A 20,867-nucleotide genomic window follows, 5' to 3' on the forward strand; every position below is an offset into this window, starting at 1 on the left:
GCGGTTCTCCGCAAAGCAAAGCGGAGACTATCGGGCGCGGAGGGACAGGAAGTACGGAGGGAGAGGGGAGAGGGGACCAGACCCTTATCAGACATCATGGTGCGTCTCGACCTCGGACTGACCTGAACCGATCGCAGTCCGTTGGCGAGTCGCATCTCGTAGCAATCTGGGCTGATCAGCCTCCGCAGTAGCTGGGACGGTGATGATTGATTGCCCTTCGTCCTCATCTTATCGAAGCCCTTGGCCTTCGACGAATGAAGCATATATCAATCAGCGGCGACTCCAGCCGGCTCACATTACACACATCTGCATTGGTACACACCAGTTGTATCGTCTGACCATCATCCTCCACCATGTCTCCGACAGCGCATCCCCTCGACCCCGTCTCACCTCAGGAGCTCAGCACTGCCACCCACGTCGTCAGGACAGCGCACGCATCCATCGCCCCACTTCAGTTCCAGGCCATTTCTCTCCTCGAACCTCGCAAGGCCGAGCTCTCCGCATGGCTCGTGGACCGATCTCGAGCCCCTCGCCCAGCGCGTGTCGCTGACGTGACGGTCATTGCGGCAGAGGGGAAGGCGTACGATGGCTTCGTCGACCTGAAGAGCGGCAAGATCACAAAGTGGGAGCAGCTGGATGGTCTCCAGCCGATTGTCAGTTGACCCTCCATGACGCGAAGAGCAACCACCTAACTAGGACAATAGATCACACTCGAGGAGCTCCAGAACGTGGAGGAGATTTGTCGGCAAGACCTCAGGGTCATCGAGCGATGCAGGATCAACGACATCCCCGCGTCAGACATGCACAAGGTGTATTGCGACCTGTGGATCATTGGGCACGACGAGCGCTACGGGAACGCGACGCGTCTACAGCAGGCGCTGATGTACTATCGGCCCAACGTGGACGACTGCCAGTACCAGTACCCGCTCGACTTCAGGGAGGGACATCGTGCTCAATGACCTTCGGCTCGTGGACAAGGGTGTCGAGCGGCCCATCTTCTACCGCATGTCGTTGGCCGAGATGGTCGTGCCCTACGGCAATCCCGAGCACCCCCATCAACGCAAGCACGCGTTCGACCTGGGTGGATACGGCGCCGTGTACGTCTGTTGCTATCTGGCCTCGCCAGCTGTGCTAACCAGAAGACCAGACACCTCACCAACAGTTTTGCCCTCGGCCGCGACTGCAAAGGTACCATCCACTACCTGGACGCGGACTTTGCCCGTCACGACGGCGGCGTACGCCACATCAAGAACGACATCTGCCTCCACGAGGAGGCCGCCGGCATCCTGTTCAAGCACACCGACTTTCAGGACGACTCGACGATTGTGACGCGGGCGCGGAAGCTCGTGGTGCAGCAGATTTTCACGGCGGCCAACTACGAGTACGCGATCCAGTCGATCTTTCACCAGGACGGCACGATCCAGCCCGAGAGCAAGCTCACGGGCATCCTCAACACGTACGTAATGGCCGAGAACGAGGACACGCACGACTGGGGCACGCAGGTCTACCCGGGCGTCAACGCGCACAACCACCAGCACCTCTTCTGCCTGCGGGTGCACGCCAACATCGACGGGCCCCACAACACCGTCTTCGTCTCGGACACGGTCGCCTCGGACGCGCCCGTGGGCAGCCCGGCCAACAAGTACGGCAACGCCTTTTACGCGCGCCAGACCAAGCTCGCGACCGAGGGCGAGGCGCGGACCGACTATGACGGGGTCACGAGCCGGACGTGGGAGATTTGCAACACGAACCGCCTGCACATCCCTACAGCGACAAGCCGAGCAGCTACAGGCTCGTGAGCCGCGAGGTGCCCGGCCTGCTGCCCAAGGCGGGCTCGCTGGTGTGGGAGCGCGCAGGCTTTGCCAGGCACGCCGTGCACGTCACGAAATGTAGGTGAAGACTACATCTCTCCTACCTCCGCAGTAGCTGACAAACGCAGACCGCGACGACGAGCTCTGGCCCGCGGGCCGCCACGTGCCGCAGACAGACGGAGAGCCATCGAGCGGACTGCCGGCGTGGATCGGCGACGGCGCGACGTCCATCGACAACACGGACATTGTGCTCTGGCACACGTTTGGGGTCACGCACATTCCGTTGCCCGAGGACTTTCCCATCATGCCGGCCGAGACAATGACGCTGCTACTGCGGCCGCGCAACTTCTTTGCGAGCAGCCCGGCCATGAACGTGCGACCGTCGTACTGCAGCACGCCCGAGCCAGGTCGCCCAGGGGAGTAGGGCAGAGGTGGACGCGCGGGACGAGGCGAGTCGGCTGGCGTTTGCGGACGGCTCGTGCTGTGGGAAAGCCAAGCTGTGATGGACTAGTAGTGATGAGGACGCCATGGCAAGGAGCGACCACCAGGGCAGGGTGGACGCCTTAATAAATCGAAGGCCTGTGTGACAGTAAGACCGTGACAATACGAACGGTAAGGGAAGACAGCGGTGAGCGTGCCGAAGTACGTATACACGACAGCTATTTCAGGCCCAGTATCAAGCCTCGACCCCTGTGATACGAATCTATAGTACGGATAGACAAAGACGAAGAGGGAGGGATGAAACAAAGCGCGAGGAGGGCTGGGCTTGGCCGGTTGGCTGGCTGGCTGGCCTCAGCGTCCGTCAGACAGGAGGCCTCGAGCTCGCCAACCAGCCACATTCAGGGTCCAGTCCTCGCCGCGTGCGTCTGTCGCAGCGCGCTATTTGCGGATGGAGAGGACAATTAATGAATCTGCAATCATGTATCACATCACATTGAGCTGCAGCGGATCGTCGCACTACATGTACGTATGATATCGCATGCATTTGCGTTGGCGGCAGCAACGTCGAGGACTAAGGTAGCCAAGGCGCATGCTACATCTACCAAAGGTACGCAGTGATTACGCAGTGCAGTGCGACGAGCGGCCCGCGTGTTTGCATCTCTGGAAGGATGCAACCTGATAAGGGGAGGAGGTGTCTATCCATGTTGTTGATTAGCCTGTTCTTGTTGTTCTTGTTGCTCTTATTGTTGTTGTCGCTGCAGCTTCTTCTTGGCTGATGTGGAGGATGCTCTCGAGCAAGATCTGATCACGCGTTGCAAGTGCTTCCAAGTTCCAGTGACTGGACTCGCCGGATGTCCTCAAACGAAGCGGCTCAGTAACGTGCACTCAGCCTGACAGCGCAAGAGTTTCCTTCAGGTGCCGGCCCATCTCGTTGCTCATTTCAAAATTTCCAATGTCCCCCCCGATCTTATTATAGCAGGGCCTTTCCTTAAGCTTAAAAGGTTGTTTACAAGGCTCTCCCAACCCTGTCGGGGGTCAGTGCGTACCGGCCGAGCGTATTAGTGATGAGGGATCCACTGGGCGGGCGCTGGGCCGGTTCACTGTATCTTTTTAGTCTGTCAGTGACTGGACTCGGTGGGTTCCTGTCGGCGATGCTGCTTCATTTTTCAAATGCTTGAATTTGCAGAGTGCAGGCTGATGAAATCAACAGCCAAAGTGGCTGGCTTCTGTCTGGCTAGCAAAGACGCAAAGGAGGCCTCGCGTGAGCAGAAGGGGAAGAGGAGGAAGCTTGGAGCCTTGGCGAACGAGCCTCGTGCGCCGCAGCAGCGCCATGAGCGTCCTCCCTCTCCGTCATAATTGCAGGCTTTGGCAGCGCATTGCCCGCAAAGCAAAGTCAGAGGCAGCCCACGCTTGACTCCAACCGGTATTACCAAGAGCCCAAGACCCTCCAGCTGGCAGCAAGATCCCCCTTTGTGTGTGTGTGTAGTGGTGTGCCTCCTGTCATGCTGGATACCGTCATAGGCCACACGAGGTCGGGCAGGACAGAAGTACCCTTTTTGGAGGCGCAGTGATACGTATGCATTCATGATTCATCTAGCAGCAGATTAGCAGCCTCCAACATCCGAGGTCTGAAGCACATGCACATGCAGGTTTGCAACAGTGCAAGCGAGTCGACAAAGAAGTGTGGTGTGCGGATGCACATCTGCGCATCTGCTTTGTCTCTCATTCATCAATGCCATTTCAAGCCTCCAATGACACTACGCGCCCAGCCAGATTCCCATATTATGATCGCTGTGGCGAGGCCTCCTTTGGGGAAGACGGAGGGGATGCTCGTCGCCGTCGTCGGGCAGGTCGGCTGCGTTGAGTCGTTGACTCGTATTATTACATACAACATGGATTTAATAGGGAACAATTACAGCATGAATAGCGAGCCTCCTTCAAGTGTGACTCACAGACGTGAGCATGCTCTGGGTCGCTGGCTTTGCCTTGTCGCGCGGTCAGGAGAATCTCATCCGTGATCGTTGCTGCGTGACACACACTCGAGAGTCGAGCGACCATCATATGCCCCGAATGTGAAACTCTGTTGAAGCCGCTGACGATGCGCCTTCTCTCTCGACGTCGGCAGAGGTAGCGCGCCTCCACCCGGCAGCCTGACAATACCTGGGGCGCATGTACAGCTACAGACGACGGCTAATCGGCTCAGCGACTCGAGGCGTTTCGTCTAGGCAAAAGACGGAGTGACAACCGTGTTCAATTGGCTGCGCGTCAGTCCTTGGCTCGTGGCGCTGGCCTGGCGCTGGCGCTGGCGCTGGGAGGGACTGGAGTCAGCAAACAATGAGAAACGTCCCGTGCAGAGCAGGAAAACGTGTTTGGTAGGGGGGGACTGGCTTACACGTATACAGTGGATAACCAGATGTAATCAAATGACCCATGCCAAACCTGTCCGATCTGAACTGTCTTTTCCTATTCCAGCCTGTTGACTCGGCGGTGCGCTGGCCATCCATTCCCTTCCAGGTTCTAAAATTGAGTTGCATCCAAGGGAGAATAGTAGTACGTACTTGTTTGGCCTAACAGCCTTAAGGCCTGAGGTTCGCCGCCCGAGTCCCTGAAAGAGCCTTCACATCCTTCGAGCGCCTCACAACGCCTTTTCATTACTCACTCACCCGTCTGTTACATTAGATTCTTCTGCTTTCGCGTTGTTCTTTCTTCGGACTAGACTTTCTATTTTTTTTTGCTTAGAACGCCGCGCAAACAGCCAGCTTCATCCTGCACCCCGGCGAAGACTAGAGCTCAGCTCATACTAGCTGATACTATCGACACCCCAGCAACCACCTCCAGGCTATGGCCGTCACTCTGACCTTGGCTGACCACTCCTTCATCGAGCGCAAGACTGCTCGCTACTACATCCGCAGCCATGCTATGAAGGGGAAGGTCCTCGGCGGCAAGGTGCGCGCTCTTCGGAAACGACCTCGCGCCACCGAGACCAGGCGCGACACATACCATCTCCTTCATGAGAAGAACATGAAAACCGACGACAGCACCACCACCATCCATGTGGTCGACGACGACGCGCGGATGGACTTGAACACCCTATGGGAGCTCGATGCCCCCGCAAAGATGCCCTTCGTGGTGCACCAAGTCTCCAGTTCGGCCATCACGACGCCCAATATGGAGCAGGCCAAGATTTGCGGCAAGCTCCTCGCCCACGTCGGCAACGACCTCTCCGGCCTCGAGCCCGTCTGCGAGATGACCACCCAGTCGCGTCGCTGGGTACACGACTTTCTGCTGTACATTGGCGATGCGCTCTCCCCCAGCGTCGACTTTTGCCACGGCAAGCCAGATCCCACCCTGGGCACCTGGTTCAAGTACATGCTCGCCGATGAAGCTTGTAAGTGACGACACCTCCCCGACGCACACAACGCCGACATTTGCTAACACATCGTCCCTCACCACAGACTTCCACTGCTTCGTGGCCCTCTCCGAGGCCTGCATGGACTTTGTTCACGAGAAGGACTCGTACTCCACCGAGTACCGCCACCACATGACAAAGGCCCTTCGGCTGCTCAACAACAAGCTGTCCAGCGACAAGGCGACCGCCGACACTAGCCTGGCTGGCGTCATCTCACTCTGTCTGCTGACCTCGCTCCGTGGCCAGCTCGCGCAGACAAAAGTGCACTTTGACGGGCTCTGTCGCATGATTGAGCTGCGCGGTGGCATGGACGAGATCAAGCACAACCCTGCGCTGATTGAGAAGACTCTTCGGTACGTGCACCTGAACCAGGTTACGCTCAGAAGAATGAAAGAACGGAGACTGACAAATGCCACAGGATCGACATTGACCTGGCGCTGCAACTCGGCTGCCCAACGCGCCTGGGCCACGCCGCCAAGGACATGGAGACTATTGTGCCCATCTTCTTCAACCCAGCCTTTGAGGTGCGCTCGCCGCTCCTCAACGCCGCCCGCAACGCCGACGCCGACGTCTTCGCGGCCACCGAGACCATTATGAAGGTCTCGCGCCTCTTCAACTCGGGCGTCGCCCAGAAGAAGCTCGGGCCCCAGGCCTTTCAGGACATAATCACCACCACCTGCTACCGCCTCCTCGAGATCCGCCCCGTCGGCGCCACCCGCGGCACCGACCACCTGCACCCCGTCGCCGACGCCATCCAACTCGCCCTCCTCGCCTTTATGACCACGACTCTCATCCAGCTCGGCCGCCAGCGCCGCCTGCGTTACGAGATGCTCGCCACCAAGCTCATGCGCGCCCTCGACAACCCCCAGTTCCAGGCTGCCGTCGATCCCGCCACGCACCTCTGGCTGCTCGTCGTCGCCGGCATCTCCGTCCTCCACAGGGACGACCGCGTCTGGCTTCAGCCGCGCCTCGCCGACGCCGTCGCTCAGTTTGGCCCCACACAGTGGTCCTTTGCCAGGCGCCTGCTCGGCAAGTACCCCTGGGTCGTCGACCTGCACGACGAGCCGGCCGCCAAGCTGTGGGCCAGCTGCTTCCCCGAGTGCTGAGCGGGCTGGAACCTCTCTCCCTTGGGACCATGACCTTACGAACCACCCATACTTACAACCGCCTAATCGTGTACTTAATATTGTAATTGTAGTCAGGCGCAACTGGTATGTATACTTTCCAAACTACGCCGTTGGAGATGCCTCGCTAACACAACCAGGTTGAGCGCAATCTCTCTCCGCAAACGACATCTCTATACGACCTTACTCCGCTCTCTTTAATCTCATTCGATACCCAATTTTCGCTTCTGTTAGCATATTATGAATTCGACTTGCCTTTGTGGCTGGGACAGGGTTGTCCCTTACACTGTCTTCTCGATATCCATCATGACTTTTGAATGTTGTTGAACAAGCTGCACACTGGCTGCAGCCCACGTCTCACGAATTCCGACTTGCCTGTCAACACGTCACGAATGGATCTCAAACATGTACATCAGAGTGGAAGCATTACAGCAAGGAATTCTATAGCTGGAGCTGCCAGTCTCCCATACAGGAAGTGGATTCTCCATCCAGAGCTGCATGCGCACGGCCGCGTCCGGCCAATCTCACCTTAACACACGAGATCTCCTGCTTTGGACTCGGCAACAAAATTTGCTTCACATGTATAATCACTAGTAGAGGTCCACTCCTGAGCCGGCATGGGTGCGTCTGCAGTCGGTGCTCGGGTGCGCCTCTCGGCCCCACTGCCCATGAAAATCTAAAAGGACCTGTCCCTATCAGCTCCGAGAAGGACCAACGGTTGACGACGGAACAGGGAGCTTGTGATGTGTGCGCAAAACTTTGCTGAAGTACAGGACAGATCCTCGCAGCAAAGGCCATGCTTCCAGTCGCTCTGCTGTACCGTGCTCCCTCCCCCATATGAGAGAGCATGGGCCACAGGAGAAGACTGAAGAATACCTATGTAAGACTCAATGTCATCCCGAATTTCAGTGTTCGCACGTCGCGACTCCTGGAGCCTCAGCCGGTGCACGGGCCACCGCGACATGCACAGTCGCGTCCTCAACGGAGACTACTGCAACCAATTGTCTTGTCTCGTCTTGTCTTGTCTTGAGGCTGTGGCCTTGAGTTCTGGACCACGCGGGTGACAGCGTCACAACCCGCTCAGCAGCCTCACAGTCAAAGAGTGTCAAGGATCACAGCCTAGAAACGGCGCTCTCTTCCTACACGTATGTACGTAAAACGCTCGCCCGTCCCACCCCGGTCGAATTAGTGGGTAGGCATTTGTCCGTGGCGCCCACGCGATCCAACCTAATTCGCAGTCTGGGCGTCGTGCACGTTGCTTCTGCGGCACTGGCCCCGCGCCATCAATACCATGCCGCCTTGCAGCGTGACAGGCGTGCGCTTTGACATTGGGCTCGTGGTGGATGGAGGGGAGCATTCATTTGTGGATGACGCTGGCGCGACGGACACTGCTGCCTTTGTCGACTTGTTGTCTCGTGTGGATGCTGCCAGTCATCTGCGCGAGGAGAATGCATCACCACCTCCCAACCCGCAGTTCCCCTAACACCCTGTTCCTGCTTTCGACTGAGACATCGTCAGCAGTGTCGCCACTCAGCTCACGTTTGCTGTAACCGAGAGCTCTTGGACCTGCGGCTTGGCCGCATCGCAGCCTCGTCGCGCGCGTCCGGTGCGTCGAGTAGGTACATACGTGTATTGCCGGGGATCTCGGCCCTCTACTTGTCTCGCTTGGTCTTCTCGCGTGTCCCTTGCTTGAGCGCGATTTCTTCATCTACCAACACTCTGCCATTCTACGGTGCTCACAGTTCGTCGAGTGTATTTGCAAGGCTATCTCGAAGGACAGTGGATTTGACCCGGGGGTCAGAACCCCGAACCAACGACCTAGTCGAATCAAGCGAGTCGACCGCTCCGTCGAGGAACAGCATCAGCCAGGGGCGCTTGGTGCGCCATTGCCTCCACAAAGTCCTCGTGTCCGATTGAGCTCTTTAAGCATTGCCTGCGCGGTGTCTCTATCGAACCCGCTTCGTGTCTGGACTACAGTCATGTACGAGCGATCACCGCCATCATCGTTGTCGTCTGCCATCGAATCGGCTGGCACTGCAAGCTTCCACTCCCTCTCCGGCTCCAGCTCGACCCGTTTCCGCTCCGGCTACGAATCGTCTCACAGCGATGACCGCCCACGACGAATACCCGACGTGCGCGCAGAGCCGCCACACAAGCGCCAGGGCAAGCCCAAATGGATATCGCAAATCAAAGACTGGCTGTCGGTCAGTGAGCCATCGTCACAAGCGTTCAAACAGCAGAAACTCAAAAACGCCGCTTCCAAAGATCCACAGGCAGCAGCCAGGATCGGCATGCCCTTGGGGCAGATACCGGCAGGGGCTACCACATCTGTCGCGGGACCGACTCCAGAGACGGCTCTAAAGCGGCAACTCAGGGAGAAGAAGGCGCGGGGGCCGCCCATGAGCGCGAGGACGACGACATCAATATCAAGTCGCGAGTCGTATGGCTATGCTGGGAGCGCCAAGGAGGGTAACCCAGCTACACCCGCAGGATGGTGATGGCGGGCAGTCTGATGATAACGATTTTCACGACATATGACTTTAGGGTAGGCATTGTGGAGTTTTGGCGACGAAAAGGTCGATTCCGTCGAGAAAATCAAGAATGCCAATTGCAGAATATCCATGTTTCACGGCTCCATACTAATTACATCCCCATGCATGATCACTCATCAATGGCCGCCGCTCTTGCTGCTTGCAGAGAATGGAACGCTGTAGGCGGAGATTTTCGCCCGGAACTTGCCACACCCAGCAGAGCAGCCCAGTTCAAGATGGGATTTTGCTGCCAGTTCTCGACTCGCCCATTCCCATCGACCAGTGACCGCCCACGCCCGACAGACCACCAGATGCTGCATGATCTACGATCTGAGCCTTCAAAGGGGCACTATTGCTCTCGGCTCCCGCTCCAACGAACCTTGGAAACGGTACAATACCATGGCGCATCGGGACGTGGTGCGGAGCTTATGTGCAATTGGGGGACCCTTTTGTCACAGCAGCGGGAGTTGATTGGTGGGGCTTGTGCGAGGGATGACGTCCTTGATGCGTACTGTCAGGAGCTAGCTTGTTGCGCCTCGTGAGGCCGATGTCTATCGCGTCCATCATCATCATCATCATCATGCCCGCCTGCCTGCGCCTCAAATAGCTCGTTGATCTAGAGCTTCTACTGCTTGTGGCCGTGCAGGTTGATTAGAGTGTCTGTCCTCTGCTGCTTTTCAATAGCTGGGCGTTGAAGGAGCCAAGGTTTCTTTCCGAATACATACACGATGCCGCTCTTCTCCAACAACAAGCGTGACGACGATGAGACTTCGTCGCGCAGTCGTCGCGCGCACAGCGACAATGTGGGCGAGCCATCTGGCCCCGTGGACGAGCACACCAGGCTGCTGCCCAACCGTCTCGACTCGACTCAAGGCACGGGCATGCTGCGACCTGACGACCCTGCCGTGACGCCCTACAACCTCTGGACCATCCGCATCCTGCGCTTCGCGACGGTCGTGCTCACCCTGATCACCTTTGCCTGGTGGGTGCTGCTCCTGGTGTCTGCGTTTGCCACGCCCCCCGGGTTCAACATGCGCGGGAGCGGATTTTACGCTTTCAGTTTCGCGAGTCTGGCCATGTCCAACCTGTTGTTCAAGTTGATCTTCTTTGGCGTGCCCGCGAAGGCCGTGCGCATCCTGTGCGTCGTGATGGCGGTAAGTCTGAGACCCCTCGAGCTCTCCACCACAGTTCACTCATGACCGCAGTTTATCCTTCTTCTGGACATGGTTCTCATCCTGTCCGTGGAAAAGACGCGCTACGAGGAGGGCTGGGTCGGCACCGCCAGCGTCGTCTGGTCCGTCCTCATCAGCCTCTGGACACTCCTTGCGGATCGCACCGTCAAGTGGGGCAAGGCAGAGGAGGAGGAGCGTCTCACGGGGCGCGCCGAGACACGACGCACCCTCACCGAGTGGCTCGAGGTTCTCCTGTCCACCATCGGCTACTCCATCATGACTGCCGTGGCTGTCCTCATCACCCTGACCATCATCTTGCGCGCCCTCGACGCTGGCGTGGCGCCTCCCGGCAAGCTCCACTGGGTAGACAATGGCAAGTACCGCATCCACGTGTACTGCAGTGGTAACAGCACCAACGCCCAGGGTCACAAGGTCCCCACCGTCCTTTTCGAGGGCGGCGAGCGATCTGTCGAGCATGACGTGTGGCAGTTCGCCGACAACGCCATCAAGAACGGCTCCATCAGTCGGTACTGTTTCGCTGATCGTCCAGGCATCGCCTGGTCGGATGCCGCCCCCTCGCCCCTTTCCGCGAGCTTTGCCACCGACGTGCTGAGCGAGGCACTCGCCAAGGCAGGCGAGGATGGGCCCTGGGTCCTTGCGAGCGCGGGAATTGGCTCCATCTACCAGCGTGTCTTCTCCTCGCGCCACGGCGAGGAGGTCAAGGGTATGGTCCTGATCGACCCTCTGCACGAAGATCTGCTCCCCGAGGTCGGCTCCGCTGGACGCGGCTTCCTTCTCTGGCTCCGCGGCGTCATATCGCCCCTCGGTCTCGATCGCCTGCCCGGCGCGCTCTTCAAGGGCCGCACCAGCCGTGACCGCATCTACGGCCGCGCCGCGCAGCAGAATGGCAAGTTCATCTTTGCCAAGTTCCAAGAGAGCCTCGTGGCGGGCTCCTTCACCAAGCGCGACGTCGAGGGCAGCCGGCAGATCCAGCACCGCGACACGCCGCTCGTCGTCATCAGCAGCGGCCAGCACATCAAGGACAGCCGGCGCTGGGAGAAGAAGCAGCGCGACCTGACCAAGCTGACGGACAACCTGAAGCACTGGGACATTGTCGACAAGGCGTCCCACGAGATCTGGACGACGCTCGAGGGCCGTGACAAGATCGAGAAGAGGCTAAAGCAGCTAGTGCAGGCGTAATCAATCTTGGATTTTGGATCATGATCTACGCCTGGAGTTGGGGCGCCGGATTGCGCTGGGGTCCATTATAATGTTCTCCGGCACGGGAAATTGCTGTTCGGGTATGCGCAGTCCATTATTGTTTCATGTGGAAAGCCTGCGAATGCGTGATTTCAGTTGTACCATGTTCAACATGAAGTCAGTCCGTACGCACGGAGAACGATGAGCCTGAAGATGCCAGAGAACTCACGTGACGAGAATCAGGGGTGCTGTGTCCCGGGGTCGCTGATTGGCCCCCTAGGTCAAATGCTCCTCCATGGAATTGGGCGATGCAAGAAAGGGACAGAAAAATGCCCAACGGTAACACCAGCACAGTGGCCTAGCGAATGCAGGAACTGAATTGATTTCATCGCGAAAGGTGGCACAGCGCCTCAACTAATTAATTAACACATGCACAAATTCCTTCCTGCAAAGTTGAACTGTGCAACCTGACTCTCATACGTCCAAGTTTGCACTTGCTTTTGTCCCCCGAGTCCCGCCAGCTCGAAGGGAGGAGAGGTGAGGTAGAGGGAACGGACGCTGGAGCGGATCCCCCTGCTTTCGGCCAATGAACAGATGTATCCGGTACTTTGCCTGCGGACGGGGCGGCACCTCATTCAGGAGGCACAGCGCCTGGCAACCACCGCATCATCCCCACTGAGTCCCAGTATTCCAATTTCAGGCTTGCAACGTTCGACGCTCTCTTCAACAACGGCACCAAACTAGTAGTCACCTCTCACTCAGAGGCCGGCCCCTTTCCCACCATTCTCTTGACCTTAGCATTGGGGCGCTGCGATATTCCGTACACGTCTCCGCGGCCGGCTTCATACGCGTCTACTGCTAGGTACTACTAACATCACCACCACCGCCACCACCACCACCACATCTCGTCACTTTGGTCCTCCCGCACCGATAGCAGAAAGCTATCTTCCCCCTCGCTCGACAGCCAGCTGCCCTCGAGGAGCCCTGCGTCTAAAGCCAAACATACCTTCGTGTGGCCACGCGACCACTGTCCCCTCCTTAGTTGCGATCTTTGAAACGACATACCGCTTGTGCTGGACGCCCGTCATTATCAATTAATGGGTATCTCGCCTCTGAAGACGTCCCGGCTGATGCTTCCGACAACGACGACCCCTCCCCAACGACTGCTCGACCCGTGGCGCTAAGAAACCTGGACGTTTCCTGCCCGTCCTCGCAACCACCAGGGAGGGGCTACACAAGAATCGATACGACGTGGTACCCAGCCCCTTGACCATGGGCTCGGAATATGACAGCGACCGCTCGCGCGCCGGCGACTGGGCGAGGGAGTACAGTGGGCCGGACTCCATGACCGCCATCGACAGCTACCGCCAGCACGGTGGCCGTAGAACACCCGACAGCGGTCATCGCCTCAAACCCACGGCCTCTGGCTCGAGTGCTGGTGGGCCTCCGCCGCAATGGGACAGCGATCATTCCCGCAAGAGCAGTGAACGCAACCGGTCACGACAACGCAGCGGCAAAAGGAATGCGAGCGGCCAGCAGAGAGTCTGTAAGAAGTGTGGTGAGGTGCTGACTGGGCAGTTCGTCCGAGCTTTGGACGGCACATTTCACTTGGACTGCTTCAAGTGCCGGGTTCGTGTTATTCTGTGACCTCGTGCTTGCTCGGCGGTGTGGGCTAACATTGTCTTTCTCCAGGACTGTGGCGATATCGTAGCATCAAAATTCTTTCCCGTCGACGACGAGAACGGTGGTGGCCAGTATCCCTTGTGCGAGACAGACTACTTCCGACGACTCGACCTCTTGTGCTATCAGTGTGGGGGCGCCCTACGAGGATCGTACATCACAGCCCTGGATCGGAAATACCATGTCGACCATTTCACCTGCTCGCTTTGCGACACGGTCTTTGGCGCCGAGGACAGCTACTACGAGCACGACGGCAGCGTGTACTGCCACTACCACTACTCGACCCAATTCGCCCAGCAGTGCAGCGGTTGCCAGATTGCCATCCTGAAGCAATTTGTGGAGATTTTCCGAAATGGTCAGGATCAGCACTGGCATCCCGAATGCTACATGATTCACAAGTTCTGGAACGTACGACTAGGTTCACCTACCGACGCGCCACCTCGATCCGACACGGCAGACGCAGAGACACGCGGGCTAATTAGGGACGTGGAGGAGAGGATGGAAGAGAAGGTCTTTAGGATATGGAGTGTGCTGTCTACCTTTGAGGAATCGTCAGCCGCATGCATCTCTGACATGCTTCTCCACGTGAGCAACGGCGCATACATCGACGCGGTGCTGGTCGCAAAGCGATTCATCTGGCATGTGGAAATTCTGTTCCACTCCACGGACAGACTTGACACTACAATGTTCAGAGTCAGCGAAGCAGGTGCGTTCCGCGATTCGTAAAAAGACATATCATTGGTCCCTGTGCTAACCTGGTCTCGCAGGGATGTCGTATGGACGTGAGGCGAAGCTGCTATGTAAGAAGATTGTCGCCTTCTTCTCACTACTGTCCAAGAACCAGGATACGGGCACCCGCAAGCTCGGCGTCACGCAGGAGCTCTTGTCCCTTGTGACAAGTCTGGCGCATTATCTCAAGCTCCTGATCCGCATCTGTCTGCAAGGCGCACTCAAGCTCGAGCGCGAGTCGCAAAACTCGGAAGGCCTATACCAGTTCCTCGACGACTTGAACGATTTCGACTCGGTCAGGAGCGACGAGGGGGCCCTGCAGGTCACGTCTGGCGGCATGAAGTTGTCTGCCAGCGATTCTGACCACTGCACACTCTGCCATAGGTCCGTGGAAGACGAATGTGCTAGGCATGGCGACCTGAGGTGGCACCTGGCCTGTGCTGACTGTTGCCGTTGTAAGCGTGAGCTTGGCCAGAATCTGGGCGATGCTTTGTTCAGCCTATTTGACCGCAGACTATACTGTCAGAACTGCGGTGGCGGAGACATTAGGCGGGACGCACTGGAGCCGGTTGAGCATGTCACCAAGCTCACGCAATATGTATTCCTGCTCCGAGTGGCGCTGGCAAGGCTGCTGGACATTCTGAGGAGCAACGGCTCTATCCCTCAGTCCGAGGAGACGGCATTGAACGGGGCCAGTGGGAACAGAGCGCTTGGCGATCGCCCTACGTTGACCTCGGATTCGAGATCAAAGTCGTTCACGGGTACGGACAACAAGGACCATCGCCGCGAGTCGTCTTATGAGAACACCTTGAACGATGTCCGCCGGTTACGAAGTACCCGTCTCGACAGGCACCTCTCCACCACCGTCAGGCAGGCAAGGTCGTCTCGGGTTATGGACGTCGACGGCCACGGGCCCCGTCCTGGATCCCCCGGTGCAAACGCGCACCAAAATCAGGAGTCCACCGATCGCATGTTTGGTGGGAACGACGCCATCAACTTGGACGATCTCTCGAGGATCGTCGCTGTCGAGCAGTCTCGAGAACTACAGAACGAGCGCGACAGGGTGCAGCGACAGCCAGATCCCACGACCCCCATGGGCCACCAGAGGACGCAATCGGCTGGGAAGGATCAAGACGTTCGCGTACCTGACCCAATGCCTAATAGCTTCACGCGGAGATTCTTCTCTGAACTCTCCGCACTTGAATACTTCAATGTCCGACACCTGGCCGTGCTTACGATGCAGCCCATGATTGAGCAAGAATTCTCCCTAGATGAGTTGCTGAGCTTCATCGAGTCTAAGAAACAGCCCACGTTCTGGAAGAATCTGGGCAAGGCGTTCAAGAATGATAAGAACAAGAATGTCAAGAAGAAGGGCACCTTTGGGGTGCCTCTCGAAATGATCATCGAGCGTGACGGAGCCGAGTCGACAGACGGTGTTGGCCCGGGTACGTTACGGATTCCCGCCGTCGTGGACGACATTATCGCTTCGATGCGGAAGATGGATCTTTCAGTCGAAGGCGTCTTCCGCAAGAACGGCAACATCAAAAAGCAGCAAGAGCTCGTGGAACGCATCAATAACGAGGGCTGCGAGACCATCAACTTTATGGATCAGCCCGTGATCCAACTCGCAGCGATGTTGAAGCGATACCTACGTGACCTCCCGGATCCCCTCATGACACACAAGTTGTACCGTCTGTGGATCAGCGCCGCCAAGATCGAGGACTACGACAAGCGCAAGCATTGCCTTCACCTGACATGCTGTCTGCTTCCCAAGAGCCACCGCGATGTACTCGAGATTCTGTTCTCATTCATGAAGTGGGCTGGCTCGTTCCATCAGCTTGATGAGGAACTTGGCTCGAAGATGGACATTAGGAATTTGGCCACTGTCATTGCGCCGAACATTCTTACCAACCCAGCCAAGGCATCTATGCTTGATGGCGAGGCGATCTATGTCATCGACGCCGTGGAGACGATGATTTCCAACATTGAGGAGATGTGCCAGGTGAGTGTGCCCCTGATTGTACTGAATCGTGAACAGTTGTACTAATTGTGTGAAGGTACCTGATGAAATTCTGACCCTTCTCTTCGACCAGTCACTCTTTGCCAGCCCAGGCGAGATCACCACCAAGGAGATCCTCAGACGGTACCAAGATCGCAAGGGCCAGATCACAGATATCAACGAGATCCACAACAGGCCCGACAACTCAAGCAGGCCACCGCCAAGACGGGTTGAGACGGACCCGACACTGTGGTCAGGAGAAGCCTCAGTGCGCCATGTCCAGGAACCGCCCATGCCATATGGCCAATCTCCGCAAGGCACGCCGTCCAAGGGCCGTTGGCGAGGGCCAAGCGAGCCGGGTCCGATGAAGCAGGAGTTCAACCATTCTGACAGCCAGCTATCATCCGCCGAGCACAGCCAAAGACGAGAGTGGCGCAACTCGGGCTGGGGTCGTCACAACAATGGCCTTGGTGTCAGCGGCAACTCATGAAGACTCCAACTCTGAGCGCTCTGCTCCCAGTTACAGTCACAGGCAATAGCTCGCCAGAGCACCTCGCATGGAAGAAGGTTGGGGCACCCCACGCATCACAACAAAGCACATTCATCATTTGCATCCATCATGGCGTTGCGATTGGCTTGAATCATTGAATCTAAACCCGCAAAAGACGCAAATCACCACACGGGGGGAGAGGGGCCAGTGTGACCATTTATCTTTACGCATGACATGACGGAGCCTGGATTTTCTCTTCTTTCTTTCTTTGCAACCGACACAGATCGGTTGCGCTTTTCCATGGTTGGGGAGGATGGGCTCACTGATGGAGCAGCATCATTGAACCTCATTCTTTCATAAGCAAGACACTCCCTTGGGTGGACGCTCTTTCACGGATATCGCGCCAAAACCAGGGAGTGCCATGGCGCAGATTTTGGGGACGGATTTCTCGCAGCAGCAGAAGTTGGATTGGGGTACGGACTGCATTTCCTGGTGTATAGAAATGACTCGATTACGACTGAAGACGAGTGGCCACTGCCACAACCAGAGGCGAGGAGAGAAGGGGGCGGGTGCATGGAAATAGGCGAGGCGGGCAAGCGAATGATGTATCGAATTGCCATGTTAATTCAGGGTTCGAAGTCAGGTTGGGACATTCCAGTTCGGTCATGAACAAGCCTAGTAGACCATGAATAGGCCAAATGAAAAAGGAAGAAAAAAGAACAATCACCCGACATGCCATGGTGTCGTTTCTGCCATCATTGAAGGGACATGTGACTACATTAGGGTAAACCGCCAAAGAGGCCACCGTATTTCCTTATGAGATCCATCCCTGAATCCTGTCCTCCGGTCTATCTCACTTATTGAGCCTTGACTGCCGCCGCCTTGTCCTGCTCCAAGAACCACTCCACGCCTCTCGTGACACCTTCCTGCAACGTCCACTGGGGCTCGTAGCGCAACACGCGCTTGGCCTTGGCGATGTTGAAATACCTAGTCATGCAGGTCATGGTGACCTTCTTCTTGTTAAAGGTGGGCGTCTTGCCGGTGATGCTGCCAAAGATCTCGCTCAAGACGCCCAGCGTGCTACCGACGCCCTGGCCAAGGTGCCACGTGCCGGCCGTGCCGCTCGTGTCGCCGGCGGCCGCCCACACGGAGCGTGCAAAGTCCCAAAAGAAGACGGGGCTGTCGTTTGTGATGAAGAAGGCCTCGCCGTCGACCTTTTCGTAGTCGAGGGGCGCGGTCGAGGCGCCAGCCGTGACGAGTAGGGCGTGCGCGGCGAGCAGGAGACCGTGCGAGACGTTGCCGACATAGGTGAAGTCGAAAAGGTTCTTGTTGTCGCCAATCTGCACCTTGTGCTTGTTGTTCATGTAGGCGGCAAGGAAGCCGGGGATCGTCTGGTTGTCGCCCTCGCCAAAGATGCCGGACGGACGGATGGAGCAGGTGAGGAGCTTGTAGGGCTCTTTGCGGTTGGCGGCGAGAACGGCCTCTTCGGCGGCGGCCTGTCGAGTCGCTCGAGTCAGTACAGAGAAGCGCGTTGGGGAGACAACCTGGCGCTCAGGCCGGGGGACGTACCTTGGTCTCGGAGTAGTACGAGTTCTGCTGATCCCCTCTGATGACGGGCCACCGCTCGTCCGCGTTGAGGAGATCCTTCACATCGTCGCTGACAACGCTCGCCGAGCTGGTGTTGACCAGCGCCTTGACGCCCGCCTTCTGGCACGCCTCGATGACGGAATCGGTTCCCTCCACGTTGACCTTTTGGAAGACCTCCTTCGCATTGGCGTGGTCCGAGGCGATGGGAGAGGCTGTGTGGATCACGACGTCCGGCTTGAGCTCCTCGATCACGGAGAGCAGCTTCTCCCGGTCGGTAATGTCGCACTCCTTGTAGGTCACCTCGGGCCTGCGAAACTTCTCGCAGCGCAGGTCGATCGAGGAGACGTGAGTCGAGTTCCAGAGGTCGAGCGCCTGGTTGACGACGTGGTGCCCAAGGAAGCCATTGCCGCCAATGACGAGGACGCGCCCGAGGTCGCCCTTCTTCTTCTCTAATGTGGCCATGGTCGTGAAAGGGAGCTGTGGCGGATGGATGGATGGGCGGGAGAAGGAACACGGCCACAGAGAGGCAAAAAGGAAACTTGGGTGCTACGGACGGACTCGAGAGGTGATCAGCCTGATTAATTTGTCTTCTAGTCTAGTTGGTTAGTCTACAGTAGGGTAAATTGCTATATTCAGCGCATACTGGCAGCCACACGGGAGAGGGGTCCTGTCCTTCCTACAAGTAGGCCCGGCTCAAGCCACGTCCTAGCTTAGTGCTTCTTTTAGAATCACCAGCCACAAGGGTCCATGCGCGGCTGCCTGCATCAGCTTCTATTCACGGCTATTCACGATTCACCTTCACAGGTCATCATCGTCCTGGCGACTTCCCATGAACACCTACATGTGTTTATGCATTCCTTGAGCACTGGCCTAAGTCTGGATTTATATCGCTCTGTCATTTTGGATGCTCTCCTCGACTGGTCTAGCCTCGAGAACGAAGTTCCGAGTCGCCGTCATGCCCAGCGGATCTCTGCGCGAGCCTGTACGCAATGACCCCTACAGAACAGGATGTTGAGATACTCGTTCATGTGGATGCTCCCAGTCTAGTCGCCGATGATGCGCGCTATCGCCAACTGGCAGATGCCTATCTCAGCTATCGGCCCGACCGACGTGACCCGGTTCCGCTTCACGACGAGAAACAGGTAGCATCGTCCACCACCAACGAGCGTACCGAGGCCATCACCTCTCCAACGTCATCTGCCAGAGTTGAGCCTAGAAATCTAGAGCTCACCTTCCAAGAATCCCAGGATCTGAGCTTCACTGGTGTCTTTGACAACCGAGGCTCGCCGCGTTTGACAACGGCCAGGCAGTTGTCCGGACCTCGATTCGAGGAGCGGCTTCCATCGTCCTTGCCGGAGGAGAGCGTCTCTCAGCAGGTGTTCTCCGCGCCGGAAAGTCAGATCGCAGATTCATATCCTCTCCCGAGGTTGAACATTTACACTTCGCCCTCAAAGGTGCTGCAGCGTTATGTGAGCCTTCATACACCGGCGGCACCCACCGACAGCTCAAGCAAGCCCACCGACACTGAGCAAACCCCTTCTACAAACCACAACCCAAGGAGGTCACCGAGGGCACTATTGTCTGACAGCTCTCCGAACAAGAATACATCGGCACTTGTTGATGGTATTGCGCAGAAGGTTGTGCCGGAGACTCCTTTGGCACGTGTGGTGCAAAAACGACTGGCCGAGGATGTTCGCGAGGACGAACACTACCACCATGACGTGACACATATCACAGGCAGTGACTTGAGCAACGACGCGCCCTCTATATATGCTCCCAGAGCCGGTTCTGCTCCGCCAGCAAAGCGACTCAGGTCCTCCGCCGAAACTGCAACACCCAGACCGGGGAACCTGATGCGCAGCGCAAGCGAGAGGGCCAGTGCCGCCAAATCTTCACCGCCGGTGCCGACCCATCACACTTCGCTCGAGCTATACCCACCGTCACCAGCCGTGAGCATCGACACACTGACTGCTGACGATTGCATCTCTCCAAAACTCGCAAAGCTGGCTCGAGATGTGTCCTCACGCTACCAACCTACCATGAAACGAGAGCTCGAACCTTTTGAGAGAGGGCACTGGCTGGTGGACTGCACGACTTGGACGCCACATGTCCGTTTCGACGCGTGGAATTTCATTGGGGAATATTTTAAGAGTGGCTCGGCGGGCTGGGGCGTGTGGTGTCGACGAGACACGACTCACGACTGGATCAAACTGTACTGCTGGGGATGCGTCACGAAGCACATGTATCTCTTGTTATACCTCGCGAGCGGTCGGGCAATGAAGTACACGGGCGCCCAATGGAAGGACGCAGATGGGGAGGTGGCGATACAGGCTCAGCCGATGGCTGAAGGCCTCACGCAGGGATAATGGTCGATGGCATCCGTGGGCATTGCGTCTGGCGTTAGTATTGTTAGCATGGTGTCTACACTGGGACTTGCATTTCATCATTGGGGAACGAGCCACATAGAAATAGATTAGGGGCGTACCTAGAGAAACCCCCTTTATGTCGTGATACACTAGGGACGAAGACACCGCACCTCGTGACACATCTGCAAGATTCACACCGGAAGCACCCATGCCACCAGCGAACGAGAACCAGCAAAAGAAATACAACACACCACTGCTCCGGTACAAACAGCCCTTCAGGCAGTGTATCTGCACAGCCCGCTTGCATATGATACCATTGCCCGTTTCG

The 20,867-nt window shown here is 57.3% G+C and overlaps 7 protein-coding genes across 7 annotated transcripts; 6 read left to right on the plus strand and 1 right to left on the minus strand.

Moving 5' to 3' along the window:
* Positions 1-353: 353 nt before the first annotated feature.
* J7T54_006282 (primary-amine oxidase) lies at positions 354-2,235 on the plus strand (the record flags this gene model as incomplete). The annotated part of the gene is made up of 6 exons (XM_051505801.1): positions 354-653; positions 705-864; positions 938-1,097; positions 1,148-1,729; positions 1,792-1,889; positions 1,940-2,235. The coding sequence occupies 6 exons, from the start codon at positions 354-356 to the stop codon at positions 2,233-2,235; spliced, it is 1,596 nt and encodes a 531-aa protein (XP_051366799.1).
* A 2,858-nt stretch (positions 2,236-5,093) lies between these two features.
* On the plus strand, positions 5,094-6,767 carry J7T54_006283 (uncharacterized protein; the record flags this gene model as incomplete). Its single annotated transcript, XM_051505812.1, has 3 exons — positions 5,094-5,640; positions 5,708-6,014; positions 6,080-6,767. The coding sequence occupies 3 exons, from the start codon at positions 5,094-5,096 to the stop codon at positions 6,765-6,767; spliced, it is 1,542 nt and encodes a 513-aa protein (XP_051366800.1).
* A 1,997-nt stretch (positions 6,768-8,764) lies between these two features.
* On the plus strand, positions 8,765-9,283 carry J7T54_006284 (uncharacterized protein; the record flags this gene model as incomplete). Its single annotated transcript, XM_051505823.1, has 1 exon — positions 8,765-9,283. One exon carries the CDS (start codon positions 8,765-8,767, stop codon positions 9,281-9,283), a length of 519 nt encoding a protein of 172 aa, XP_051366801.1.
* A 761-nt stretch (positions 9,284-10,044) lies between these two features.
* J7T54_006285 (uncharacterized protein) lies at positions 10,045-11,688 on the plus strand (the record flags this gene model as incomplete). The annotated part of the gene is made up of 2 exons (XM_051505835.1): positions 10,045-10,470; positions 10,522-11,688. The coding sequence occupies 2 exons, from the start codon at positions 10,045-10,047 to the stop codon at positions 11,686-11,688; spliced, it is 1,593 nt and encodes a 530-aa protein (XP_051366802.1).
* Positions 11,689-12,960: 1,272 nt separating this feature from the next.
* On the plus strand, positions 12,961-16,586 carry J7T54_006286 (Rho-type GTPase-activating protein-like protein; the record flags this gene model as incomplete). The annotated part of the gene is made up of 4 exons (XM_051505846.1): positions 12,961-13,317; positions 13,381-14,074; positions 14,136-16,099; positions 16,155-16,586. The coding sequence occupies 4 exons, from the start codon at positions 12,961-12,963 to the stop codon at positions 16,584-16,586; spliced, it is 3,447 nt and encodes a 1,148-aa protein (XP_051366803.1).
* Positions 16,587-17,443: 857 nt separating this feature from the next.
* Positions 17,444-18,635, minus strand: J7T54_006287 (Sterol-4-alpha-carboxylate 3-dehydrogenase; the record flags this gene model as incomplete). The annotated part of the gene is made up of 2 exons (XM_051505857.1): positions 17,444-18,082; positions 18,156-18,635. The coding sequence occupies 2 exons, from the start codon at positions 18,633-18,635 to the stop codon at positions 17,444-17,446; spliced, it is 1,119 nt and encodes a 372-aa protein (XP_051366804.1).
* Positions 18,636-19,162: 527 nt separating this feature from the next.
* Positions 19,163-20,539, plus strand: J7T54_006288 (uncharacterized protein; the record flags this gene model as incomplete). Its single annotated transcript, XM_051505868.1, has 1 exon — positions 19,163-20,539. The coding sequence occupies one exon, from the start codon at positions 19,163-19,165 to the stop codon at positions 20,537-20,539; it is 1,377 nt and encodes a 458-aa protein (XP_051366805.1).
* Positions 20,540-20,867: the final 328 nt, after the last annotated feature.

The sequence above is a fragment of the Emericellopsis cladophorae genome (genome assembly GCF_022114955.1).
Source record: "Emericellopsis cladophorae strain MUM 19.33 chromosome Unknown NODE_1_length_1489480_cov_119_871856, whole genome shotgun sequence".
NCBI classification, from domain to species: domain Eukaryota; kingdom Fungi; phylum Ascomycota; class Sordariomycetes; order Hypocreales; family Bionectriaceae; genus Emericellopsis; species Emericellopsis cladophorae.